This window comes from Podarcis vaucheri, assembly GCF_965113315.1.
Source record: "Podarcis vaucheri genome assembly, chromosome: 7".
Lineage (NCBI taxonomy): Eukaryota > Metazoa > Chordata > Lepidosauria > Squamata > Lacertidae > Podarcis > Podarcis vaucheri.
The window spans coordinates 60,034,892-60,057,509 of NC_138765.1; the positions used below are offsets into that span (position 1 = coordinate 60,034,892).

At 40.3% G+C, this 22,618-nt stretch overlaps 1 protein-coding gene across 9 annotated transcripts in view; it reads left to right on the top strand.

Annotated features, from left to right (window-relative positions):
• Positions 1–1,101: 1,101 nt before the first annotated feature.
• The window catches only part of CHD9 (chromodomain helicase DNA binding protein 9), a 73,311-nt gene continuing 51,794 nt past the window's right edge, over positions 1,102–22,618 (top strand). For 7 of the 9 annotated variants that reach the window (XM_082232822.1, XM_082232829.1, XM_082232828.1 and 4 more), the window contains exons 1-4: positions 1,103–1,207; positions 9,988–10,090; positions 12,010–12,102; positions 16,383–17,970. In XM_082232822.1, the coding sequence (XP_082088948.1) occupies positions 16,546–17,970 (1,425 nt within the window). In that variant the 5' untranslated portion in view covers positions 1,103–1,207; positions 9,988–10,090; positions 12,010–12,102; positions 16,383–16,545. Of the gene's footprint in view, positions 1,208–2,981; positions 3,149–9,987; positions 10,091–12,009; positions 12,103–16,382; positions 17,971–22,618 lie in introns of all 9 variants that reach the window. The other 2 variants (XM_082232826.1, XM_082232824.1) reach the window with 2 other exon arrangements.

The following is a 22,618-nucleotide window of genomic DNA, read 5'->3' on the forward strand; positions in this document are numbered from 1 at the left end:
CCCGAGGTACCACTGTATAGGCAAGTTCTTTTTAATGTTTAATTCTTTATTGTTTTTATATATGTCAGATGAGTGGGGTATAAACAATAAAATTAAATAATAAAATGGGGGTTGGACTAGATGACCCTCAAGGTCCCTTCCAACTCAACAATTCTATGATTCTAAGCACAAGAGAAGCCCCACAGAGTTTCGTTTTTGTTTGTTACCATGTTGTGTATTTTTGTTTTTATATTGTAAACTACCCTGTGATTCTCAGGTGAAGGGCAGTGTAAAAATTTTATAAACAAATAAAAATAATGCAAGTAACCAATGCATGAATTACTGTGGCCAGAATGTAAATATATACATATATAAGCACCCCCACCCAGTCTCATTTCTCCCACAGGAGATGTCTATGTTCCCTAAAATGATATTAATAAAAATATTTTTCTTATACTGTATTTATATTATTAATGCATTATTTCTGAGTAGTAGCCGCACCAGGATTTCCTGAGCCTCTCCTGCCCCCTCTCTTGCCAAGTCCTTTGCCCCGCCCACTCCCCCCCCCGCAAAAAATGGGGCGGGCCAAAGTCTTCCCCTTTTTCAACTCTCCCCCTCTGCCAACCACCCACTGACTCCACCGCTCACCCTGCCTTCTGACCAATCAGCGAGCGGGTGACAAATATGCAAATACAACCTCCCTCCTCTCTTACCTTATACCACCCGTAACCAACCACCTCCTCCCAACCGCCAACAGACATACACGCGAGCCCTCCTCCCCCGAAAAAAGAAGAAGAATAAGAATTAAGTGTCCCCTCCCCGGGTTGGCTGGGGTCGCGGAGCAGGCGGTTGGCGGCGCGCGCGCGGCTTCCCTCTCCCTCTCTGCCCCTGTCACTTCCCCTAGTGAGAGGGAAGGCGCGCGCGAACTAGAGAGAGAGAGAGTCCGTGAGGAGAGAGAGGGAGGGAGGAAGGGGGAGCGGGAGGCGAGGGCGGCTCCGCCAATAGGCTATTGGCGGGCGACGACGAGAAAGGGAAAGGGGAGGGGACGGGGGAGTCTCGGGGTGAGCAGGGAGAGGGCGGGGGCAGGGAGCGAATCACGCCGCGTCGCGCCCCGCCCCCCTTTCCCCTCAGCCACCGCCGCCGCCGCGCCACCTCCTTGCCTCAGGCAGGGCCTTTGCCAGCCTGCCAGCTACCCGCCCTCCTCCTCAGGCTCAGCCACCGCCACCGGGTAAGCGCTTCCTTCTCTTGCCCTCCCTCAGGCAAGGAGGCGCTGAGGGAAGGAGAAAGCCCGGGTGGGCGGGAAAAATTAGGCGGGGTGGGTGTTGGTGGTGGGGTGTGGGGGGGGGAGGGAAATGGGGGGGGGATTCCCTGAGGAAGAGGGGAGTGGCCGCCTCCTCGCCCACTGCTGCCGCCGCCGTCTCCTTCTCCCTTGTGCCACCCTTAACCACATGGAGGAGGAGAAGGACAGCGAGTCCTCTCAGGCGGTGGCCGCCGCCGGGGTCGAGCTGTCAAGCCGAGGCGGGCGTGGGGCATCGCCTCAGACGCCACCTCTTCCACACACGCGCGCGCGCAAAAGGGGGAGAGAGGGCGAGGGAGGCTGCCCTGGCGGGCTTGGTGAGTACGTGAGAAGCCGAGGCCCTGCCGTGCCTTGCCCTTCCGACACCCCTCATCCATCTCCAGGGACCGACGCGGCCAGCCTGAGCCCTCTTGCTGCTCCCACTCTGCGTTCACACGAGGAGGAGGAAAGGCGCAGCTTGGGCCTTGCTGCTGCTGCTGCCGCCGCCGCCTCTCTGTCACACCTTCTCTAGCTGTCTTTCCCTCCCTCTCTCTTCCACCTCTTTCTTTCCCCGCGCCCTTTCTTTGCTCTTCCCTTCTACCAACCCCCTTCTGCCTTCAGTGCTTTCTTCCTTCACCAGTTTTTAGCCCAAGACTGTTTAGGGAAGGAAGTCCTTTTACTTGTTGGAAGTGGGGGGGGGATTAATGAGCAATGATTGCAACCCTCTTATACCACACAGACACTCCATGCTCTCCATTCTTCTTTGAGTTATCCCTGGCTTTACCTCCATATATATATAGTCAGGTGTATATTGCCTACAGCATACCTATATAGTGCTATATAGTGCTATTTTAGCAGTATCCCTCTGAATACCAGTTGCTGGGGATTAGGAGCTGGAAAATGTCATTGCCCTTATGTGCTGCTTGTGGGCTTCCTGTGGCCACCATGAGAACAGAGTGCTGGACTAGATGCAAGGCTAAATAAGGCCTAAATAAGGCCTCCGGTCTGTTCCATCAGGGCCCTTCTTACCAGTGCATAGGGTAGTAAAGACAAAATAAAAATATCCAGTTGCACCTTAGAGACCAACTGGAAGGATTTTTAAAATTTTGTTTTGACTACAGCTACCTACCTGTAACTAGGGTAGTAATGAGCACAGATCACCACCCACCCAATATATATGTGTGTGTGTGTGTGTACACACACGGGGTGTAAATGGTGGGCATGTGCTTCACATCAAATTTGGTGAGGTGCTTTTTTTCCTGAAGTGGGTGTCACAGAACGTCCAAGTTAAAAGGTAGAATGCCACTAAATCACAGCTGCTGGGAGGGAGAGAGGGCTGTTACTTTAATGCCCTGTTTGTGGACCTCTTGGAGGAATCTGATTAGCCACTGGGAAACAGGTGCTGATCTAGATGGGCTACTTTAATGTTTCTGCAGGGATATGTTTTGCATGGTGAGGAGGTCATTAGGGTGGTTTGAAGTAACTTTTTAATCACCGCCCCACTTTCCAACAGGTTTGAGAGCAAGGTATACTTCTCTGTTGGCCTTGGATGTAGTTGGCTGCCTGCTACATTGGTTGGCAAACATTGTCCACTGGTCATATCTCCGGATCAGAAAGTCATATATGCATTTTACATACTCTCACATGGTCTTTGGTGCCACCTTCTACTACTGGTAAATTGGCAACTCTTCTCCATAAAATGTATTTACTATCTTCTGCTTGTCAGGAACTGGTTGTCACCTGGTACTCCAGTCTCTAACACAAGACCCACTTCCAAGAACCCATGCAGTCAAGAGGAGGGGCTGACTGATAAAGGGGCAGAGCTCATGCTTAAGGGTTGAAGCCATGCACCCCAGGAGGAAATGGAATGTTAAGGAAAATGCTGTGTTTAAGGTGTGCTTTTTCTTGTGCTTTTGAATCCTCTGCCACCAAGCAGCTTCACTTTACACATTGTGCTCCATGACCTGTTCACTTACCTTCTTCCTTGCCAACCCAGCACTTTGATGTCATTGTACAAAGGAGGAGACAAGCACCTGGAGAGCCTCTGCCCAGTCCTGGTGGGATATGCAGCTATTGCTACCCCCATTCTCCTGTCTCTCATGACTTGGAGCCAAGCATAGGGATATGGAGATACAGCCTCAGAACAAATGGGAAGAGCTCTCTGGGCATGTACATTGTGCCACACTCAGGCTTGCACTGTGTGAAGGGACAGTAGAGCTGCAGAGGGAGACACAGCTACCAAATATACCCATGGAGTTACATTTTAGCTTAAAAGTGGTCACTCTCTCTTACATCTCATTTCCTTCTGAGTGTGTGCTGTTCCACCCACTGTATTCTCCCTGCAGACAAATAATTGAAGGAGGAACAGCTTTTCAGTAGTGCATGCTCCAAGCAGGAGGAGGCTGCTCTTCACAAAACAAAACAGCAGTGGCATCTCTGCCAGGACCATCCTGAGATTGGACCTCCAGCCCTGAGCCACCTGTTGAGGGCCAGTGTGCTATTGTAATAGAAAGGTGGTCAAAAGGTGGAAAAGTTACTTACAGCTTGCTGGAAAGTTGGGATAAATGCATGTTGATTTCAGTTGGGGGGGGGGACAGAAGAGTAGAAATTTAGTATTGGATCACAATGTAGCAAGTAGGGTTGAGACCAGTGTGGTTGGGAATGTTAACAAAAAGTTAGAGGAAACTTCTCAGAATGAAAGTAGCAGCCCCAGGGCTCATTTTTATTTTGAGAATTGTACTGGAATTGCTTTAGCACTAGATGGTAGAAGTAGTGCAAGTAAATGAGTGCGTAATAACTTTTGGCTAAAATCGTGTAAAAACATGTTAATTTATATATTCTTTAACAGTGCTTTACCATATTTTTAGTGAATATGACTATAGTCTGATAAGATTGGATCATTATTTTTACAGATGAAGAAAGCCGGTGTAACCTGGCATTTCTGAACTGAAATTTGAATTCAGGCCTAGGTGCAGCACACTGCTCCATGAATCATCTAATCAGATAAAAAGTTGAGGGAGTATGTGGGAGTAAAGAGTAATAACATATCGTAAACTGTTTGGATGGCACTGTCTTCTGCTAATGAGGAAGCAGGGATAATGAAGTTGCTTATGCCATTTGATAAAGGTCTGTTATGTAGACCAAATAAAAGGATGAGGTATATACTCTTCATCATATAGACATTTCTGTTGATGGAAGTTATTTAATTGGAGTAATGTAGGGATTCCAGACTGTAATCCTCATGTGCTAGATACTGACAAAATTTAAAGGGCTTGGAATGTGAGTGGTTTTCCATCAGTAGCATTAGTGTAGTGAAAGTAAAAGTAGTTGGCTGGTATCTATTGGCCAATATTTGAAAAGTCTGAAAGTTGATTGTCCTTGAGAAAGGTTGGTGAATATTGAATAACTTTTCTAGAGGTTCAAAATCCAGGGTAGTCATGTTTATCTTTCCCAAGAACCTTCTTGTATTGCTGCTTTGTAGCTCCACCTGTTGCCTCGTGTCTTTTTCTTAATTATCTTAGGTTATAGGGTTTACGGACAGTTAAACATTGATATTTCTGACACTATGTCTTGTGTGTTTTCTTTAAGCGGTAGATTAAACTTTTGCATGTGGTTACAATACCACAAATAATATCTCAATCAGATGCATCCATAGGAACATCTTATCCAGAAGAGGGACTGGAATTTTCCTTCTGGTCAGCATGTAGCTGCTTCCAATAATAACCACAATGATACTGATATTCTTTCTCATTTTAAATATGTGGAAAGTACAGAAATGATCATTCTCATGAAATTAATAGGGAATGAAAATACACATTGACAAAAACTCTGTTTAGAAACTTAGTTTGTGACTATTGGCCTGCCATTTGTATTGATATCTCATAAATGAAAGAACGTTCAGTAGTGTATATTGCATGTTGTTATATTAATGCTTGGTATAGAAAGGAAAACTAGACAGATTCACACATTTTTGAAATATAGTGTTCAGTAGCTTTTTTGTACAAAATAGTGTAATAGACTGTTTTATTGCTATTAATCAACATAGAAGTGAGACCTTGCAACTAAAGGGCCTCCCTGTGCTATAAGAGGAGTTATTCTGTTCAGTGTGCCATTGGACCTCAAATAGGAACCTTGTAGTTCAGGTCTCTCAAGGGTGGATGATTTTCTTTCAGTCAAACCTCAGCATTTCATTGCTATATAGGTGGTAGGGTTTTGTAGAGTGGAAAAGGGAATACATGTCATTTCCCTATTTCCTGCCCTCTCCAAGATACCTACAATAAGCTGTCAGGGGCTTGAGCAGGCTAGTTTCTTCTCCTGCCCTTCAGTCCCCCTTGCCCCACCCCCCGCCTAGCCCATAGTCAACTGAAACCCTAATACTTAAGTGTCTCTATCTGCCATAGACTTTACTGAAACTCACATATTTTGCTTGGCCTCTGCTTTCAGTTCAGACTCTCTTCTCCCCCTGGACAGAAATAAGAGCTGCCTATAGAAAGCAGTGGTGAAATCTAGGATTTTGGGGCAGCATTATGTGTCTGCTTTCTCCAAACAAATAAAATGTGGCAGCCAAGACAGGAATTCCTATGTTTGCCATATAGTGTGAACCTGGAAGTTCCATCTGCAGACAAGGAACTGACTTACTCTAGTATTTCTAATACAGTGGTACCTCGGGTTACATACGCTTCAGGTTACAGACTCCACTAACCCAGAAATATTACTTTGGGTTAAGAACTTTGCTTCAGGATGAGAACAGAAATCGTGCAGCGGCAGCTCAGCAGCAGCTGGAGGCCCCATTAGCTAAAGTGGTGCTTCAGGTTAAGAACAGTTTCAGTTTAAGAACGGACCTCCAGAACGAATTAACTCTTAACCCAAGGTACCACTGTATATATAGGCCAAGCTATCATCAACATACTGTACCTGAAAGCTCATGGGTTCTTGTTGGTCAGGTTTGGGTAGTTGTTGTTGATTTAAAACATTGTTTGATCTTCTGATCCGCAGAAGAGGCTCAGTGGTTTAGACCACAGCACTAATTGGGAAGGGAAGGCTATTGCTTGAACTCAGAGTTTGTAGAATATTTATTTTTCTGATACCTGAAAAAATTGAAGAAAGAAAACTTGATATAAGGAGTACTGTATTTCTGTGATGTAATTATGTTTAGGTTCAAGTCTTAGGATTGCACCCTTAGGGAATCTGCCCTTTGATGTAAGGGTTCTTCTTAATAAAAGTCTGTTCATGTTTTATAAAGTAAGTAGCACACTGCACATGCTATTTTAAATACACAAAATTTCAATGGCTTTCCTTTCATTGCTTGTTATGAAATACTTCCATCTCTATATCCCTGTTTTGTAAAAGGTCTTAAGAAAACATATCTGTTTTTTAGACCTTGGGTCAGATTGTATAGAAGACAGATGAGTGCCAACAATTTCTCAGTCTCTTAGGAGTTGGATTGCATTATGTTTTCCTCTTTTTAAAAAAGCTTTTTTTCCTCAAGTGACAGATGTTTGAATACAATAATTCTGAGTGATTTCTTAAGGGTTTATCAACTGCCTTAGTTTTGGAATAAAAGTTGAAGTGAGTGTAGAGCCTGCCATTTCCCCCCATCCAGGAGTCAGATTAAAATCTCCCCTGACTTTCCACAACAGAAGCCTAAATTTTCTGTTGGTGGCAGTAATTCTAGGATACTTTGCTAATGGTCAGTTTATGTGCACTTGAAAAAATACTTGGTAGGTGGAAATAATTTGAACCATTGGAAACCTTTACCTAGCATTCTTATTGTGTGTTAGAATATTAGTCTCCAACTTGTTTAGCTTTTCTGTAGCTAATTTTGCATTGGGGTAACATTCATGCTGAAGAAGCAGTATTCACTGGCTTAAAATGTAAATTGTAACTAATTATACCATAAACAACATGTTAAATAAATGCATCTCCTATTCCACTTGGAAACTTTACATTTAAGTGTGGTAAGAAAATGATTTTATAGCCTGTATGTAATTAGCATGTGTGGGACGCGGGTGGCGCTGTGGGTTAAAGCCTCAGCGCCTAGGGCTTGCCGATCGAAAGGTCGGCAGTTCGAATCCCCGCGGCGGGGTGCGCTCCCGCTGCTCGGTCCCAGCGCCTGCCAACCTAGCAGTTCGAAAGCACCCCCGGGTGCAAGTAGATAAATAGGTACCGCTTACCAGCGGGAAGGTAAACGGCGTTCCGTGTGCTGCGCTGGCTCGCCAGATGCAGCTTTGTCACGCTGGCCACGTGACCCGGAAGTGTCTCCGGACAGCGCTGGCCCCCGGCCTATAGATGTGAGATGGGCGCACAAACCCCAGAGTCTGTCAAGACTGGCCCGTTCGGGCAGGGGTACCTTTACCTTTACCTAATTAGCATGTAGTATATAATGAGTGAATGTGTCTGGTTTGGGAGTAACAGGGAGGAAACATACATGAGGAATAGCTAGGTTGGTAGAGTGTGAGACTCTTAATCTCAGTGTCATGGGTTCAAGCCCCACACTGGGAGAAAATTCTTGCATTGCAGGGGGTTGAACTAGATGATCCTCATGGTCCCAAGGCCAAGGTCTAGGATTCTATATCTAAACGATTTAAAACTCAAATGGATTACAGGGCTAAACTGCCCACGCAGCAGATGCCATGAGGGCCAATTATAATTTCCCCCAAATATTCCAATTGTAAAATCATCATCAGTGATTCATTTTATTCGACAATAAATTGAATATTTATTCAATTATTCCCCCCCCCCAATAATTTGGGAAAAGTTGACTAGGAAAAAATGTAGACTCTCTTACTGTTTATCTTAACTGCCAGATAAGTAGAATGTGAGTGAATCAGGAAGACTGTTTCTTTGCTACAACAGCTTCCAAACTGGCACAGTGAAAGGTGATGGGATGGGCCTTTTGCTGTCACATGACGACAGGAGGGCTAGCTCTGGGTCCAACGGATTTTGCACTTGGCCAGGTCCACCTCTCTGCTCTGGAGGATACCTCTATCTGCTAGCAGAAGCTTCCCACTAGCCAGGTGCACTGGAGCATTCTGATAGAGCTGCACAGAGGGGAATCTCCACCTCATTCAAACCCCATTCAGCATAGTAGATCTAGGGTTTAGAATGCTAAGTAAGAACCTTCCAAAATTACTAGAAAATAAAAGCTTGTATGAAAACTTTTAGCCACAACTTGTGGAAATAAAGGAAGAATACCTGGCTCTTAACGTTTTAGAACACCATATGTAGACAACTTTACAAGCCTTTCTGTTTTATTCTGGAAATGCTACAAACAATATTTCATGCAGTAACAAATAAGGTAACAATATTTCTTTTCCAGTAAGCTTACAAGTATAATGTTATAGAAACCCTTGTCTTGGTTTCTGAAAAACTTACATATATCATTTAAGAAAAGACCTTCTGGGTCAGATCACTGGTCAGTTTGTTTCTACTTGTAGCTGTAGCCCTAGATAAAGTTTCTAACAGTGCAAGACTCTTTGAATATTTTTATCTCAACTGACAGCTAATGTTGGAGTCATTGAGGTTCATTTCATCAGTTGATTTCTTATAGTTTTAAACATCTTAAATATAATGTTGTCAATATGTTAGCAGAGTGAGTCTCACATTCCTGTATTTTCCACTGGGGGTGGAAATAGAAGTAATGTTGATTTACAAAACTGCCTTGGGAGTCAGAAACCTTACAAAATTTGGTTGAAAAAATAATAATTATAAAAATACTACCAATATAATAATTAAACTTAATAAAACAGTAAAAAAAGGCCTATATCCAGTTGTTATTTATTAAAAGCTTGAACCAATAAAAAACAGTTAAGCAAAGCAGAAGAAAGCATTCCAGGACCAGGGTACAGCTCCAGGAAAGGCTGTTTCGTTGGTTACCACCTGTCCAACCTTTGAAGGCACAAGAATCTCTCTCTTTCTTTGACTCATCTGCCTTTATTCAGTAAATAATTATCATCGAAAAATATTGATTTGACGGAATTGGAAAATATTGTTTGCACCAGAAGCTAATAGCCAGTTATATTTTCTTGCTATCATATGTAGGTAGTACATCCTGAGTATTTTGAGGACTAAGCATTTGACTTAGTATTACTAAGTATGGTGTAGGTCTTGGAGAAATTTTGCCCAAAGCACTTGTATTCATGCATGTATTATGTATCTCTTGTAATTTGTGGAGGCAAGAGGAGAGGAAAATTTGGCCTCTGAATTTCCAAATATTTTATAATTTCCTGTTCATATAAACCAACTTTGTTATCATTTCTGAGTGTGTTCAAATAATTGTCTATGATCCTTGCTTAGTTAAGAAAAGTTTCTCACTCTTCTCAGACACGCAAATGGGGGAAATAATGGGTCCTAATTAAAGAGCTTGGAATTAGAGGACAGTTTAAGGCATATAATGAATGTCATGTTAAAATATTTACAGATAAATATAGATCATAGTAAAAGCAGAAGTGAAAATTGTAGTTATATATTTTTCTTGAGAACTTCAAATAAATATTCCTGAGGTTGTTATGCATACATACATGATCAATGTTTGATATTAAATATATGTGTATACACACACATTTATCTGAATAGCATGTTATGTAGTTTGCATATCACCTCAGAAATACTTATTAAAAAGGGTATAAGGTTATTTGCAGACTGTTAGCTGTTTTTGTCTTGCAGATTGGTTATGTGATGGCTCTATCTTAACCTTCATAATAATCTGGGTTTTCCCCTTTTTTCTTTCCCAGTTCTTCTGCTGTACTGACAGTATTGCTACAAGGAAGTATTTGTGATTGACCACAATGTGACACAGTGTAACCCACCAAAGGGAACCAATTTTTACACCAAATGGTATGGTGATTGTTCTGAAGCTAGAATGTATTTATCAAGCATCTGTCTTAGAATCATTCAACAAAATGTATTAATTGCTGAGGTGATTGCAGATCTATATTTTAACTCTAGTAATGTTGAATACTGTGTGCCACATCTCGGTGGTTATTTTTATTTGCTAAATAACAAAAGGGAGTAGTTTTAAACTGACTGTCCTGGAGATTTATGGGTCTTCAGTTACCTCTGCATAAGCAGGTAACCAAACAGTGTCTCATAGTAACATATCTGATAGAACATATACCGTAAATACTGCATCCCTGACATAAACCATGGCTTATGCACATGAGGTCATCTTGTGAACCTTACAGCTGAATGACATGTCTTCCTTGATTACAAGAAGAGGCTCTGGGACAGTATTTCCCTGTAATTTCTGATAAAGGTATGAGTTGGACAGAAAATATATGCTAAAAATTTTTTGTAGTTTGATTAATTCATCATATTCTTTTATGATTTTATATGTTATATTGGCTTAACACCAAATCTGTTATTATGCATGTTACTACTATGAAATTCCAAATCTGTGGTTCTACAGCTCCTATTTTGGAAATAAGTTGTTTGCTGTCAGTATTGTTAAAAAATAAATTTTAAAACTTTTTTTAAAAAAAGAAAGTAGTTTAATTAGTTGCTACTTTGTATGACCCTGCTTCACGAGGACAGCCAGGATCCCTAAGTGTTTCTATTAAAATAAATTGTCATCAAGGCTGTGAAACATAGGGTTTAGAAGGAAGGATGAATCCTGAGAAGCGCAAGCAGGGTGCAAGCACTCTTGCAGTGTGGTTTCCCAACTCCCTCTTCTCCACTGCACTTATCTGCAACCCTGAAAATTCATTCATGAGGTTTGGGGGACTCTCTTCACTCTTACACAGATCCTCCCCACCCACCCCGGCTCCAATCCCTTTACAGAAGGGGAATCTGTAGTGCTCCATATATTGTTGGACTTCAGTGTCCTTACTGGCTGGAACTGGTTGGAGTTCAACATATGGAGGGCCAGATGTTTCTCTTCCCTGCTTTACAGCATTGACCATGGTACAGCATTATTTGGCATTAATGCCAACCATGGTTGATTTTAACCAGAACGTGCAAACTTTAATCCTTCTTTAAAATTCATGGGAGGAAGTTCATAAAACCAAAGGGTATTCTCAATCTCATAACCTCTCCTGTTTTTTTATTTAATTTAAATATTGGTTAATTTTGTAACCTCATTGTTACAAATACAGTGGAACCTCTACTTACAGATGTAATCAGTTCTGGAGGTCCATCCATAAGTCGATCCGGGTCACTGGTAGAAGCGCCGTTGTGCGCAGGCGCAATCGGCAGCAGCACACTTCTGTGCATGTGTAGGCGGCGGCCGCTTCTACACATGCGGAAATGGCAGAAGCTGCTTCTACGCATCTGCGAATCACGGCAAACCTGGTATTTACTTCTCGGTTTGCCACGGTCGCAACTTGGATCAGGCCCAAGTAGAAGCGGTCGTAAGTAGAGGTTCTACTGTATGGATTTTTCAGGAAACTGCATTTTTAAAAATTAAAATTTAAGTATTTACTTATTTGAGGTTTGTAGTGACAGGACATGTGCCATGATTGAGACTGACTGAAGTACAGCTGTTCAACCAGTGCAATAATGATAAAATATGATGATGCACTAGCACACAAGTTCTTGTTTTCTTTTGTTTTGATCTGAGTGAGTCTGTTGTCAGTTATAGTTTATATTTGTACTTGTGGAATGTTTAGTTTGGGCATCAAATTTTTCTACTTTTAGGCTGTGATGTATTTCAGATAGCATTCCTAAGCAAATATATGGTATTTGAAGTCAGCTGAAGCAAGCAATTAGTTTGAAAATTTGTGGTTTTCTTTAATACAGTACTGTAATTTGTCTTTCAGATCACTAATACTAATGAATTACCTTTTGGGGGGTCAAGGATTTCCTAGGATTATGTAAGACATTTGCAATGGAAATGCACTTCATATTAATGGGTAAGGATTATTTTGATTATTTCACCAAATTTAACAGCAAATGAAAGACCAACAAATTCTACCCTATCTGAGCTCTAAGCATTGTATACAAATTCTGTCCAGTTATATTGTAGTTCTGCCAGGTTAATTGTCATCTAAACAGGTGGTTTCAAATTACCTATTTTTCTACCATGTCATTGAATTACAAAGATGACATACGGTGGTACCTCGCAAGACGAATGCCTCGGAAGACGAAAAACTCGCAAGACGAAAGAGTTTTTCGTTTTTTGAGTTGCTTCGCAAGACAAATTTCCCTATGGGCTTGCTTCGCAAGACGAAAACGTCTTGCAAGTTTGTTTTCTTTTTCTTAAAACCGCTTGAAGAGGTGCAGTTGCGACTTGACCGTGCTTCGCAAGACGAAAAATTCACAAGACAAAAAAACTCGCAGAACGAATTAATTTCATCTTGCGAGGCACCACTGTATATAGATTCCCGTAGGTAATAGATAATTTGTGTTCCTGGCCTTCAATATTTTCCAGGGACAATTGGCTAAAGTAGGAATCGATGTTTTATGCAATTCTGTTCACCAGTAATTCCAGCATGGAGTAAACTAAGGAACTGGTTTTTTATCTTACATTCTTTGCACTGATAGATGTGGATATTTTCTCAAATTTCTCATTTCAGGAAACTTTCAGATCTGTCAGTGCAGTGGATGTAAGTTGAATGAATGGATGCTAATACACTTACCAAATAAAAACAGGATTTTTTTTAAAAAAAGGCAGAATCATACTTCCTGAATTTTATTGCCTTTTGGGAAATGCACATGCTCAAGCAATTATTATCACTGTTGGACATTAAAAGAGTATATATGATTAACTGATAATCCTCAGAATAGTATGCTTTACACTGTCTTGTTAAAATTCAGGCTTCTAAGACTGCTGTGCAGATGCTCAGGCAATTCCAGTCTCTCTTTTTTACACACACACACACAGTGCAGATTTTCCTGTGGCTTTTCATGCTGCATGTGTTGTGAAAAGGGGCACAATGACTGCAGTGGGAAGGAGTAACCCCTGAACTCCATTGAACTTGCAGAAAATCTTCCTGCATCTCATTGAAGTTCCAGCTGAAGTAAATGCCAGTGATTTAAATAAAACTTGATTCTTAAAGTTTGCTCTGTGTTACTTGGAAGTAAGTTACATTTGAAATTCCGGGAAAGTTATTTAGGATAATAATGCATACTTTTGTAGACTGAAATGTTAAGCAATTCAATCTTGGATAGAATTCTCTGGGATGTTGGAGCAGATGACACTGATAAATCTTTAGTAATTTGGATTTTGTGGATTATTTTGTTGGTGGTGATTTAGCATTTTAAATGGAGTTTCCATTCTGGACCTTGTATAAATGCTGTTAGCATTGATCTATATTTCTTGGAACAGTTTCATTGTTTTACATCTCTGCAAACAGAGTAGTACTTTCAGATAGTAAGTCCATACTGATATGCATGCCCAGTTTGCAAGTAGAGAAAAAATATAAACATTGAGGTCAGATAGAAATGAAGTGCAAAAAATACAGTGTGGTATTCCATGAAGTCATTCAGTTAGTGCAAGGACAGCTGAAGTTCCTCTCTGTCTTCTTTCCCCATGTGCTCGCTAAATCTGTTCCTGGGGCTCCCCCAAATCTCTGGAATAGATTTGCGTAGGGTGCCGGCAGAGAGGAAGGGGTACAGAGCCATTGTGCAAGTGGAAACTTTGTGTTAACAGAACAAATGCATTGGATACTATCCACAGTTGGTGACAGTTATGTTAAAACTTAATTGTATTCAATATAACTACAGTGGCAATTCATAACAGCAGTAGCTTCCATTGGCTAGATATTTCTGGATTAAGCAGTAATTGGTTGGCCATCTGTCATGGATGCCTTAACTGAGATTCCTGCCTTGCAGGGGGTTGGACTAGAAGACCCTTGGGGTCCCTTCCAACTCTACAATTCTATGGTTCTATGGTCTTGGACTTGCTTATTTGCTTTGTTACATATGGTTAACTGAAAAGCCTTAAGTGACTGTACTGAAGTTAAGGGGCATTACTTTAGTCAAGAGCTATGAAATGGATATGCTGATACAGTTTGTGGGTTTACGTAGGAACTACCATGGTAGCCAAATTAATATAATCAGTTTTTGTGTTGCTGCAACATAAATTATAATGCAGAAATGTTAGATAACGTGTAGAATGTGTTATGACTCTACCTGAGGCGGAAGATTGAACAATTATGTTAAATGATTGTATACATCCTCAAAATGTGAGTAGATGAACCTGATAAATTTTGAAGATCCCCCCCCCCTGTAAAACCGCTTGAAAGTTCAGCAGCTTGGTAGGGATTAAACTACAAAAACCCTCCATTTATCTTAAGATCAAAACAATGTCACAAAAATGTATCAAACCAAAGTTTTCACAGTGCCAACTCAACACCTATGGGAAGCCTGCAAGAACAGCATTACTTCCTTATGATTTCCAGCAACTTCCTCCAACAGTGATGGTAGTACATAGCCAGCATGGCTTGTAGTCGTTGATTACTTTACCATCCATGAATTTGTCTAATCCCCTTCTAATACTGAACTGAGTCATAACAGTAATGTCACTGACAAACAAAAACATAAATAGTTAAAATCCAGTATTGATCCACATTATCTTGAAGTTTCAGATCATTGCAAATAAAATAGATTTGGAGAAACTTGTTATAGCCCTTTTGACAACAAATCAACAAATTCCTTGAAAGAATACATTTTTAAAAAGTAAGAAGCTGTAATAAATCTTATTTTAAAAAGTAGCATGAGCATCCTGAGCTTGGATTGTCATGACATTTACTGATATGATGGGAGGGGACAGCCTGCAAATATAAATAAACTTTATAGTTTTAAGTATGATGTACCAAGGAGGAAATCAACAGAAAGACACTGGCTATGTTCAGACATCATATTAAACCATAGTGTAACATGATGTGAATGATCCTAGGCAAGCCCTTGGGTTCACATTTTCTCCCATCTGGTAGGAATTATGGATTCTGGGGGTTTAGCTTTTGCTTAACAAGTAGTTTCATCAGACCTGAAAAACTAGGTTTACAATGACTTTTTTCAAACAAGCCACATGGTTAATTTGACATCATTGTTTGGAAAGCCAGCTTGTTTCAACAAACTGTAGTTCAGATTAACCAAAGGTTAGAATTCTGATCTAATGCTAAACTGTGGTTAAGTCAAATCAGAAGAGAAAGCTTATAATCTCCTACTTGCAAATGCACTTAAAGAGGAGGGGGGGTGGCAGGGATGGTGATGTTAGGAGGAAACATTTGAACCTTAAGTTCTTTCCCATCATGCTATACCACATACTTCACATTATATATTGGTGAAATTTACAGCTCATTTATTTTAGAGCAGTCATTTTAAAATCCATATTGATATGGTTGAAGATTGTTTTGCAATCACTGTGGAAGCTCTTTATATGATACTTATGATAACACAGCATTACATTCTGTCAACTTGTTTGTGTCCCAATAAACCGTGGTGAATAAAAATCAATATTTTTGAAGCTAGTTTTTTTAAAGATTGACAGATTTATTTAAATATAATAAAACATCAAACTCTACAACCATCTCTTAAAATTGAATCCATGATTGTTTGTCAAACATTTAATTAAAGGCTCCTTTTCTATGTAAAAGAATGAAGCGGTGGCAAAATAATGTTATGAAATCAAGTGCTGTAGATATGACACAATTGATTGTTAACTGCATGTATTATTATGCATACAATGAGTAGTTACACTCTTTTAACCAGATAGTTACTTTCAGTATCATGGACAAACACAGGTTTTCCCAGTATCTACAAACCCTTCCTTCTGAAATGTTATGGGCATTTAACTGAAGATTAAGTTATCCTGCTTTTGTCTTCGCTTTTGTATATGGAGGTGACTAGAACTCCTTAATAACTGCTCCCCTAAGCTGATAAGATTTCTGTGTAAAAGGCATGACCTGAGATTTCAGCTTGTGTTCCTATATAGTAAAAAGGTTACATGTCTAATGCAAACTTATGTATTGTTATAGCAATTGATTAGTGGCATGCATATTCAGGAAATATATCAGAAAGTTGGAAATTTGGGTTCACATCAGTCCATCTGCAACAACATTTCTGTATTTTAAGTGTCACATGACAGGAGACAAAACATGATTTGGGGGGCGGTGGTAATTTAAAATACAGCCCCATACATTAACATTTTAAAGTAACCGCTTAATTGCTTTTTTCCCCTCTTACCTAGGGTATTTTAAACACTTCAAGACATTATTTCTTCAAATGTGCTAATGGATGTGGACATGGCTTAGATAAGGTGTTGACCACTGCAAATTCTCTGTTGCTGTGTGCTGCCGAAAGGCTAGCTGACTCCATTTGGAGTAGTGTCAAACTAGCACAGATATATCAAGATGACAGATCCTATGATGGACTTTTTTGATGATGCCAACCTCTTTAGTGATACCTTAGAAAGTTTGTCTGATGATGCTTTTGTACAAACTGGACCTGTTTCACTTGTTGATGAATTGAACTTGGGTGCAGAGTTTGAACCTTTACACATCGACTCGTTAAACCATGTGCAGGAAACACAAACTCAACAAAAGATAAATGAATTTGGGCAGCTAAATCAGTATGATTCATTGAAACTTCAAGTAAACCAGTCCTTCAGCAGCCCAGCTGAAAATGTTTTATCACCACACTCTGAGTTTAATTGCTCACCCATCCATCCCCAAAGCCAAACCAATGGGATGTTTCCTGATGTGGCAGATGGAAGCCCAATGTGGGGACACCAAACTTCTAGCAGTGTTTCAAATCAGAATGGATCCCCTTTTCACCAAGGTCGTTCACAATCTATGCAGCAGAACAAAAGCTTTGTAGCACACCATGACTTTGCCTTATTTCAGGCCAGCGAACAGCACCATCCGTGTGCCTCATTGCAGTCGCAGCAAAACAGAAATGGCATCAATGCAGAAGAGGACACTCAAAGTCAGTCAGAAAACTTCATGGAGGTTAATGCGTCTGTTTCACATAGAACCAGTGTTTCTCATGCACCTCAAGGTGCTACTCTTTCAGACTCACAACAGTCTATCTCTGTGCAGTCATTTTCTCAGACTGCAAGTAACTCACCTCACTTTTGTGGGACTCAAGACGAAAACTTTGATGGACACTCTCCTACTCCATGCTCTGTTAATACACAGTTTTCACCTCCTTATTCCTACTCTAGTAACCATGTCTCTCCTACCAGTCTTCTACAGTCTTCGACAGCTCTTTCTGTTAGTCAACAAACTCATTCTCTATCTGATTTTCCAGAGAGTGATGCCTTTGCTCCTCAGATAGGGACCAAGCAAGAAAATACAGATAACCTCCTTAACTCAAGTCCATCTTTAAATTCAAATAGTTTCCATGTGTTGCATTCAGCACATCCTCGGGGCAGCTTCAGTGGTTCAAAACTGTCTGCAGTGAACATTAATTTTTCTGCCCCTGCTGGCTCTGGTCCTCAGCTGAGCTATTTCAGTGATCCTATAGAAGGCAATGGTTTTTCGTCTTTGGATGAGAACTTGCTTCATCAAGTCGAATCTCAAGCTGAATCATTTACAGAACTGGATCCAGAAACTCTCCTTCAGGAAGATCTCCTTCCCCAGTTCAGTGAATCTACATTTGTGCAGGACAGCTCAAGTAATGAGTTAGAACACCACCTAGAACACCATGTTACCCCACAAGTGACAGAGCCCTCCCACCTTGTTCGGACTCAGACTCAAAATTGCAATCATCCCTGGTATCCTCCTAGTTCTAATCAACACCTGCAAGAGCGAAAACGTGTAAATGCTCAAGGGCAGGTAGGTAATGCTTTTCTGGGAGGGTTATATTTTGCTATAGCTAGTTCATTTTTACCTTGCTATTAGTCAAAAGTAGTTAGTAGTTCAACCAATATAAGGAGGGAGAACCATAATCCATTAGTAAGAAGAACTATCCTGAAGTAGAGGATCCTGTTTAAAAGGGGGGGGCGGTTTGGAGAGGTTTTTATAACTTTTGGCTGTTTGAGATGGAATACTAAATAGCATTTAAATCTTAGCTCTAAATGCCTTTTGCACACTTCACTTTACAGTGTCTTCCATCTCAGAAAACACAGCATTCTGCCATATCTTCCAAAATTGAATACACATTTCAGTTTGTTTCTGTACGACTTGGCAGACTGTTATTTTTGCTTTCGTTACTGCCAACTGTTGTTTTGTGGTATAAACTGGAAGGAAAAAAAATACAAAAAAGTGTTGAGAAATAAGCTTTATAATGCTGCTTGCTTTGTTTTTTCTCCCCCATCTCAAATTAATTGAAGTTATAAAACACCTTTATGGTCTTTTTAATAACACATAGAGGTATGACTCTAGCTTTGAACATTGTTGCCATGAAGAGTTGTATATATAACTATTATTGTTTAAATTAATAAGCAGAATTGAACATATATATATATATATATACACACACACACACACACACATACATACGTATATATAATAAAAAATGTAACAAATATTAGCAATATATAATATTGATGGAAATACTGGATTCTGTTTTTTATATTTATGTAGGTGGCTGTGGATTTTAATATTTTATTATGAGAACCTAGTATTTACTTTGAAAACATTTTGGAGCAAATTATGGTGTAATTTATAGTAGTGAGCATAAAACATCCCTTTGATTTCAAATCTGTTATTAATAGTGACTGCTATTTGAGCATAATTTTTCCAAGAGAGTATTCTTTTTGACATTTTGGCTTGACCAAATACTAGTGTAATATATTCTTTATATTTCATTTGTCTATTTACTTTTGGGCTGTAAAATACTTTTTTTCTCATGTGTTAAGCATAGCATGAATCTAGGAGAATGCATCTTTCTTTTCTTCGAAAGGCAGGTGTTGCTTAGCAGTAGTTAACTACATAACAGTTAGATGGCAGAGGTACTTGATGCTGTCAAATCATTAAGTCTTTAAGGTCACAGTGATTAATATGGTAGAATGTCTAGGGAACATAAATGATATTGCTCATGAGCCCTAAATATGAGATCACCGAGCTTTCAAAATTCTGCACAATGGGTGACAAGATAATCATTTGTATGAACTGAAGTGATATGTCAAACACTAATTATTATGTTGGCCATCCTAATCTTCAATTTAAGCAAGGGCGCCTAACTCACAGGCCATTTATTTTCATTTACAAATTTGTAAACCACTTCACACCCTGAAGCCACTGACCATTTTTAGTAGCCAGCTAAGCATCGAGACTTAAGACGCCTGCCTAATTTCAGCTGGTAATTGATTCTAGAGGGCTAGAGTTGTAACACAAAAAGCCCAGTTTGGGGTGAGGTGAACATCTGGGGCATGCAGAATTCTCAACCATGCCCCTTCTGAGGAGTGCATTGTCTGGGCAGGGATATATGGGACGAGGCCATCCCTTGGGTAACCTGGCCCCAAGTTCTTGACCTTCAAAAGTTTTATGTGAACCCCAGAAACATGCACACCAGCTTTGTGAGGTCATGTTTAACTCTCTTTGCACTTACCAGATGGCTCCTGCTGTGTCCATTCCATTCCCTGGCTGTTTTTGTCCCAAAACTGCATCCCTAAGCTGTTTGACCTTGCTGATATTTTGCACTTCCACATACTGGTAAACTTTCTGCTAATGTCAGGTGAACTGCATTTTGCTGATTATGTTCTGGGGCTAGCGCGTAAACCAAATTTCATATAGTCAAAACAGATTGTGTTCAATGGCAGGTGGGATTGGCAAAGTCTTTTTTCCTGGATGCCTGCCCCCTTTTAAAATGTGTTGGGGTTTTTTTTATAGCCAAGCATGTATAGCTGAATCCACATGAGTAAATGTGTGTAAGTTGCAAGTTACCTGTATTATTAAAAAGATAATATCTAGAGTGCAGCTGAAGCATCTGCTTTTAGGGACAATCATGAGGTATCATCTTTTCAGAAGACCTCAGTGGGAGCCAAATGAAGCAAGCATCTCAAAGTAACATTGAGATTTGTGATAAGGGCTGAATGAAACCAGCTGAGCTGAACGATAGTGTATTTTATCGTCGTCAGGGCAATCCTGGTGTAGGATATCCTCCACTACCAGTGCTGCCCTGAGAAAGAAAAATGCTGAATGAGTATGTGTCTACTGAAACAATCCCCCACCCTCGTTCTGACTGCTTGCTTGCATGTTTGCAGACTGCTCATCCATCCCCCTTCTCTGCTGAGCATGTGGATTGTTGTGTGTGTGGCATGTGGCAGTTTAGGTGTGGCCAATCCTCACTGCATCCCTCAGGCCCAAAAAAGTTAGTGCACCTGAGTTAAACCCATGATTTAGTTGCTTACATCCTAAATAGTTTTACTTTCCCACCTGCACACACATACAGTACAGTGGTACTTCAGGTTACAGACGCTTCAGGTTACAGACACCGCTAACCCAAAAATAGTACCTTGGGTTAAGAACTTTGCTTCAGGATGAGAACAGAAATCGTGCGGTGGTGGCGCGGCAGCAGCGGGAGGCCCCATTAGCTAAAGTGGTGCTTCAGGTTAAGAACAGTTTCAGGTTAAGAACGGACCTCCGGAACGAATTAAGTACGTAACCCAGAGGTACCACTCTATCTACATTTGCTTATGTTTTACCCGAAAGACAAGAAAAAGCAACTCTTCCAAAAGCTTCCCTGGATGTAATTCTTAATTGTCAGTGCTGACCAGGTGAGTGGTTATTTTAGAAGTTTTGAGTTGCAGAGCTTGCCGTTCGTAGAATGTCTGTTAGGAAGTATACCATTAGGAGAGGTGAAATCAGTGTTTTGCCAGTAACCTCATCAGCCGTGAAAATAAACTGTTAGCCTGCAAAAAAAAAAGTTACTCTTCCTGCTAGAGGATGACAGAGTGAGTAGTGGAGAGCCCTGCTGGGTTCAGAGGCCCTTCTCTAGTAGGCCTTTTGGTTTCTGTGCTTGGTGCAGAAGAGAGATGAAGCATTTCATTCACTTGCATGGAATTCTGTGCACTCACCTGTATGCTATTTCTTTTCAGCTATGACTACCAAGCTAGTTCTAAAATGCAAAGCTAAAGCTGGTGAAGGCTGCTAGTGAAGCAAATTTTAGCATGAGAAATGAAAATGTGGTAGCATTGACATTGCTTGAAATATTACTGACTTGGTGCTTTTAGACGTTGGCTTATGTTATTAAGCTCTGATGAAAAATTAAGCAAGATAAATTTCCAGTTATGTGGATGCATCTATGGATGCTACAAAATGACATGGATATGTAAATGAGACCTTATGAAGAAGGTTGATGGGTGCTACGATGGTTAATAGGTGTCAGTTAAAAGTCAGAAATTGCTAACAATATTTTGAAAGTTATAAATGCAGGTGCAAGTTTCAAAAAAGCCTACAGTTTTTCATAAGCGGCACCTAAAATGTCAACACCTAATTTTTCTCATTAATATCAGTGCAGAGAGGGAGATAACATTTGCTAAATATGTTAAGAAATCAGTGACATTTAATTTGTCCTCTTTTATTATTCAGAATAATAAAATTACTCCATGACACCATGTACTGTTGCCCATTTTTTTATTTGTTGCTTTAAATTTTGGCCTGCACAAATTAAATCCTGCATATAATAATGTAACATACTTAAAAGCAAGCAGATACAAATTCTTCCTATTAATGTTCTTTACAAACTTTTTTGGTACACGGGGTATGGACAAATTTCTAAGATGTCAGGTCAGCTTTTACATTGTAAGTATATTACAAAAATGTTTTATCCATTTTTATTAATATAATGTTTCTAAAGTCACAAGTTAGACCTTGGTGGTTGTTTGTTGTCTTTCTTGTCAATTCTTTGTTAGTATGAGTCCTCTGTGTCCTGGATTTGCATGGAATGACTGCCAGCAGTGAAATACGATCCTAGCTATTACTTGGTGTACTGCACTGCACAGGCTGCCTAGCACTCTGCCAGGAAACTAAGTAACAGAAAGCAGAGTTGTTAACAGTAGCTTTCGTCCTATTGGCCTCCTCCATGCATACTCAAAGCAGAGTACAAACAGGAAGTGGATTCCAGGAAGGGGAGGAGAGGCTGGAATTTGTGGATCACTCCAGTATATAAGGAGGATGTGGGTAGGATCAAAGCCAAACTAAACTGTATGTTTAATTTCTCTGGAACTGGAAGATATTAAACACTGTACTCAGATCTTTTGCAAAGTTTAAGATTTAAAATAATCCAGTAAAAAATAATAGTTAGAAACAGCTGTAAAATAAATTTCAGTACCTATAGCTCTCATTTTGGGGATCATGATAAATCATGGTTTACTGTAATGGGAACAAGCCACAATGAGTCTTAGGCTCACCTGTGTTTTGGTCCCCTTTCATCTAAATCACCTTTATAACCCATGGTTTGAAGTTGATTTGTTAGAAACAAACCAAAGTTAAGATTAATCACAGTTCATCAATGACAAGCTGAAAATAATTGGGGGGG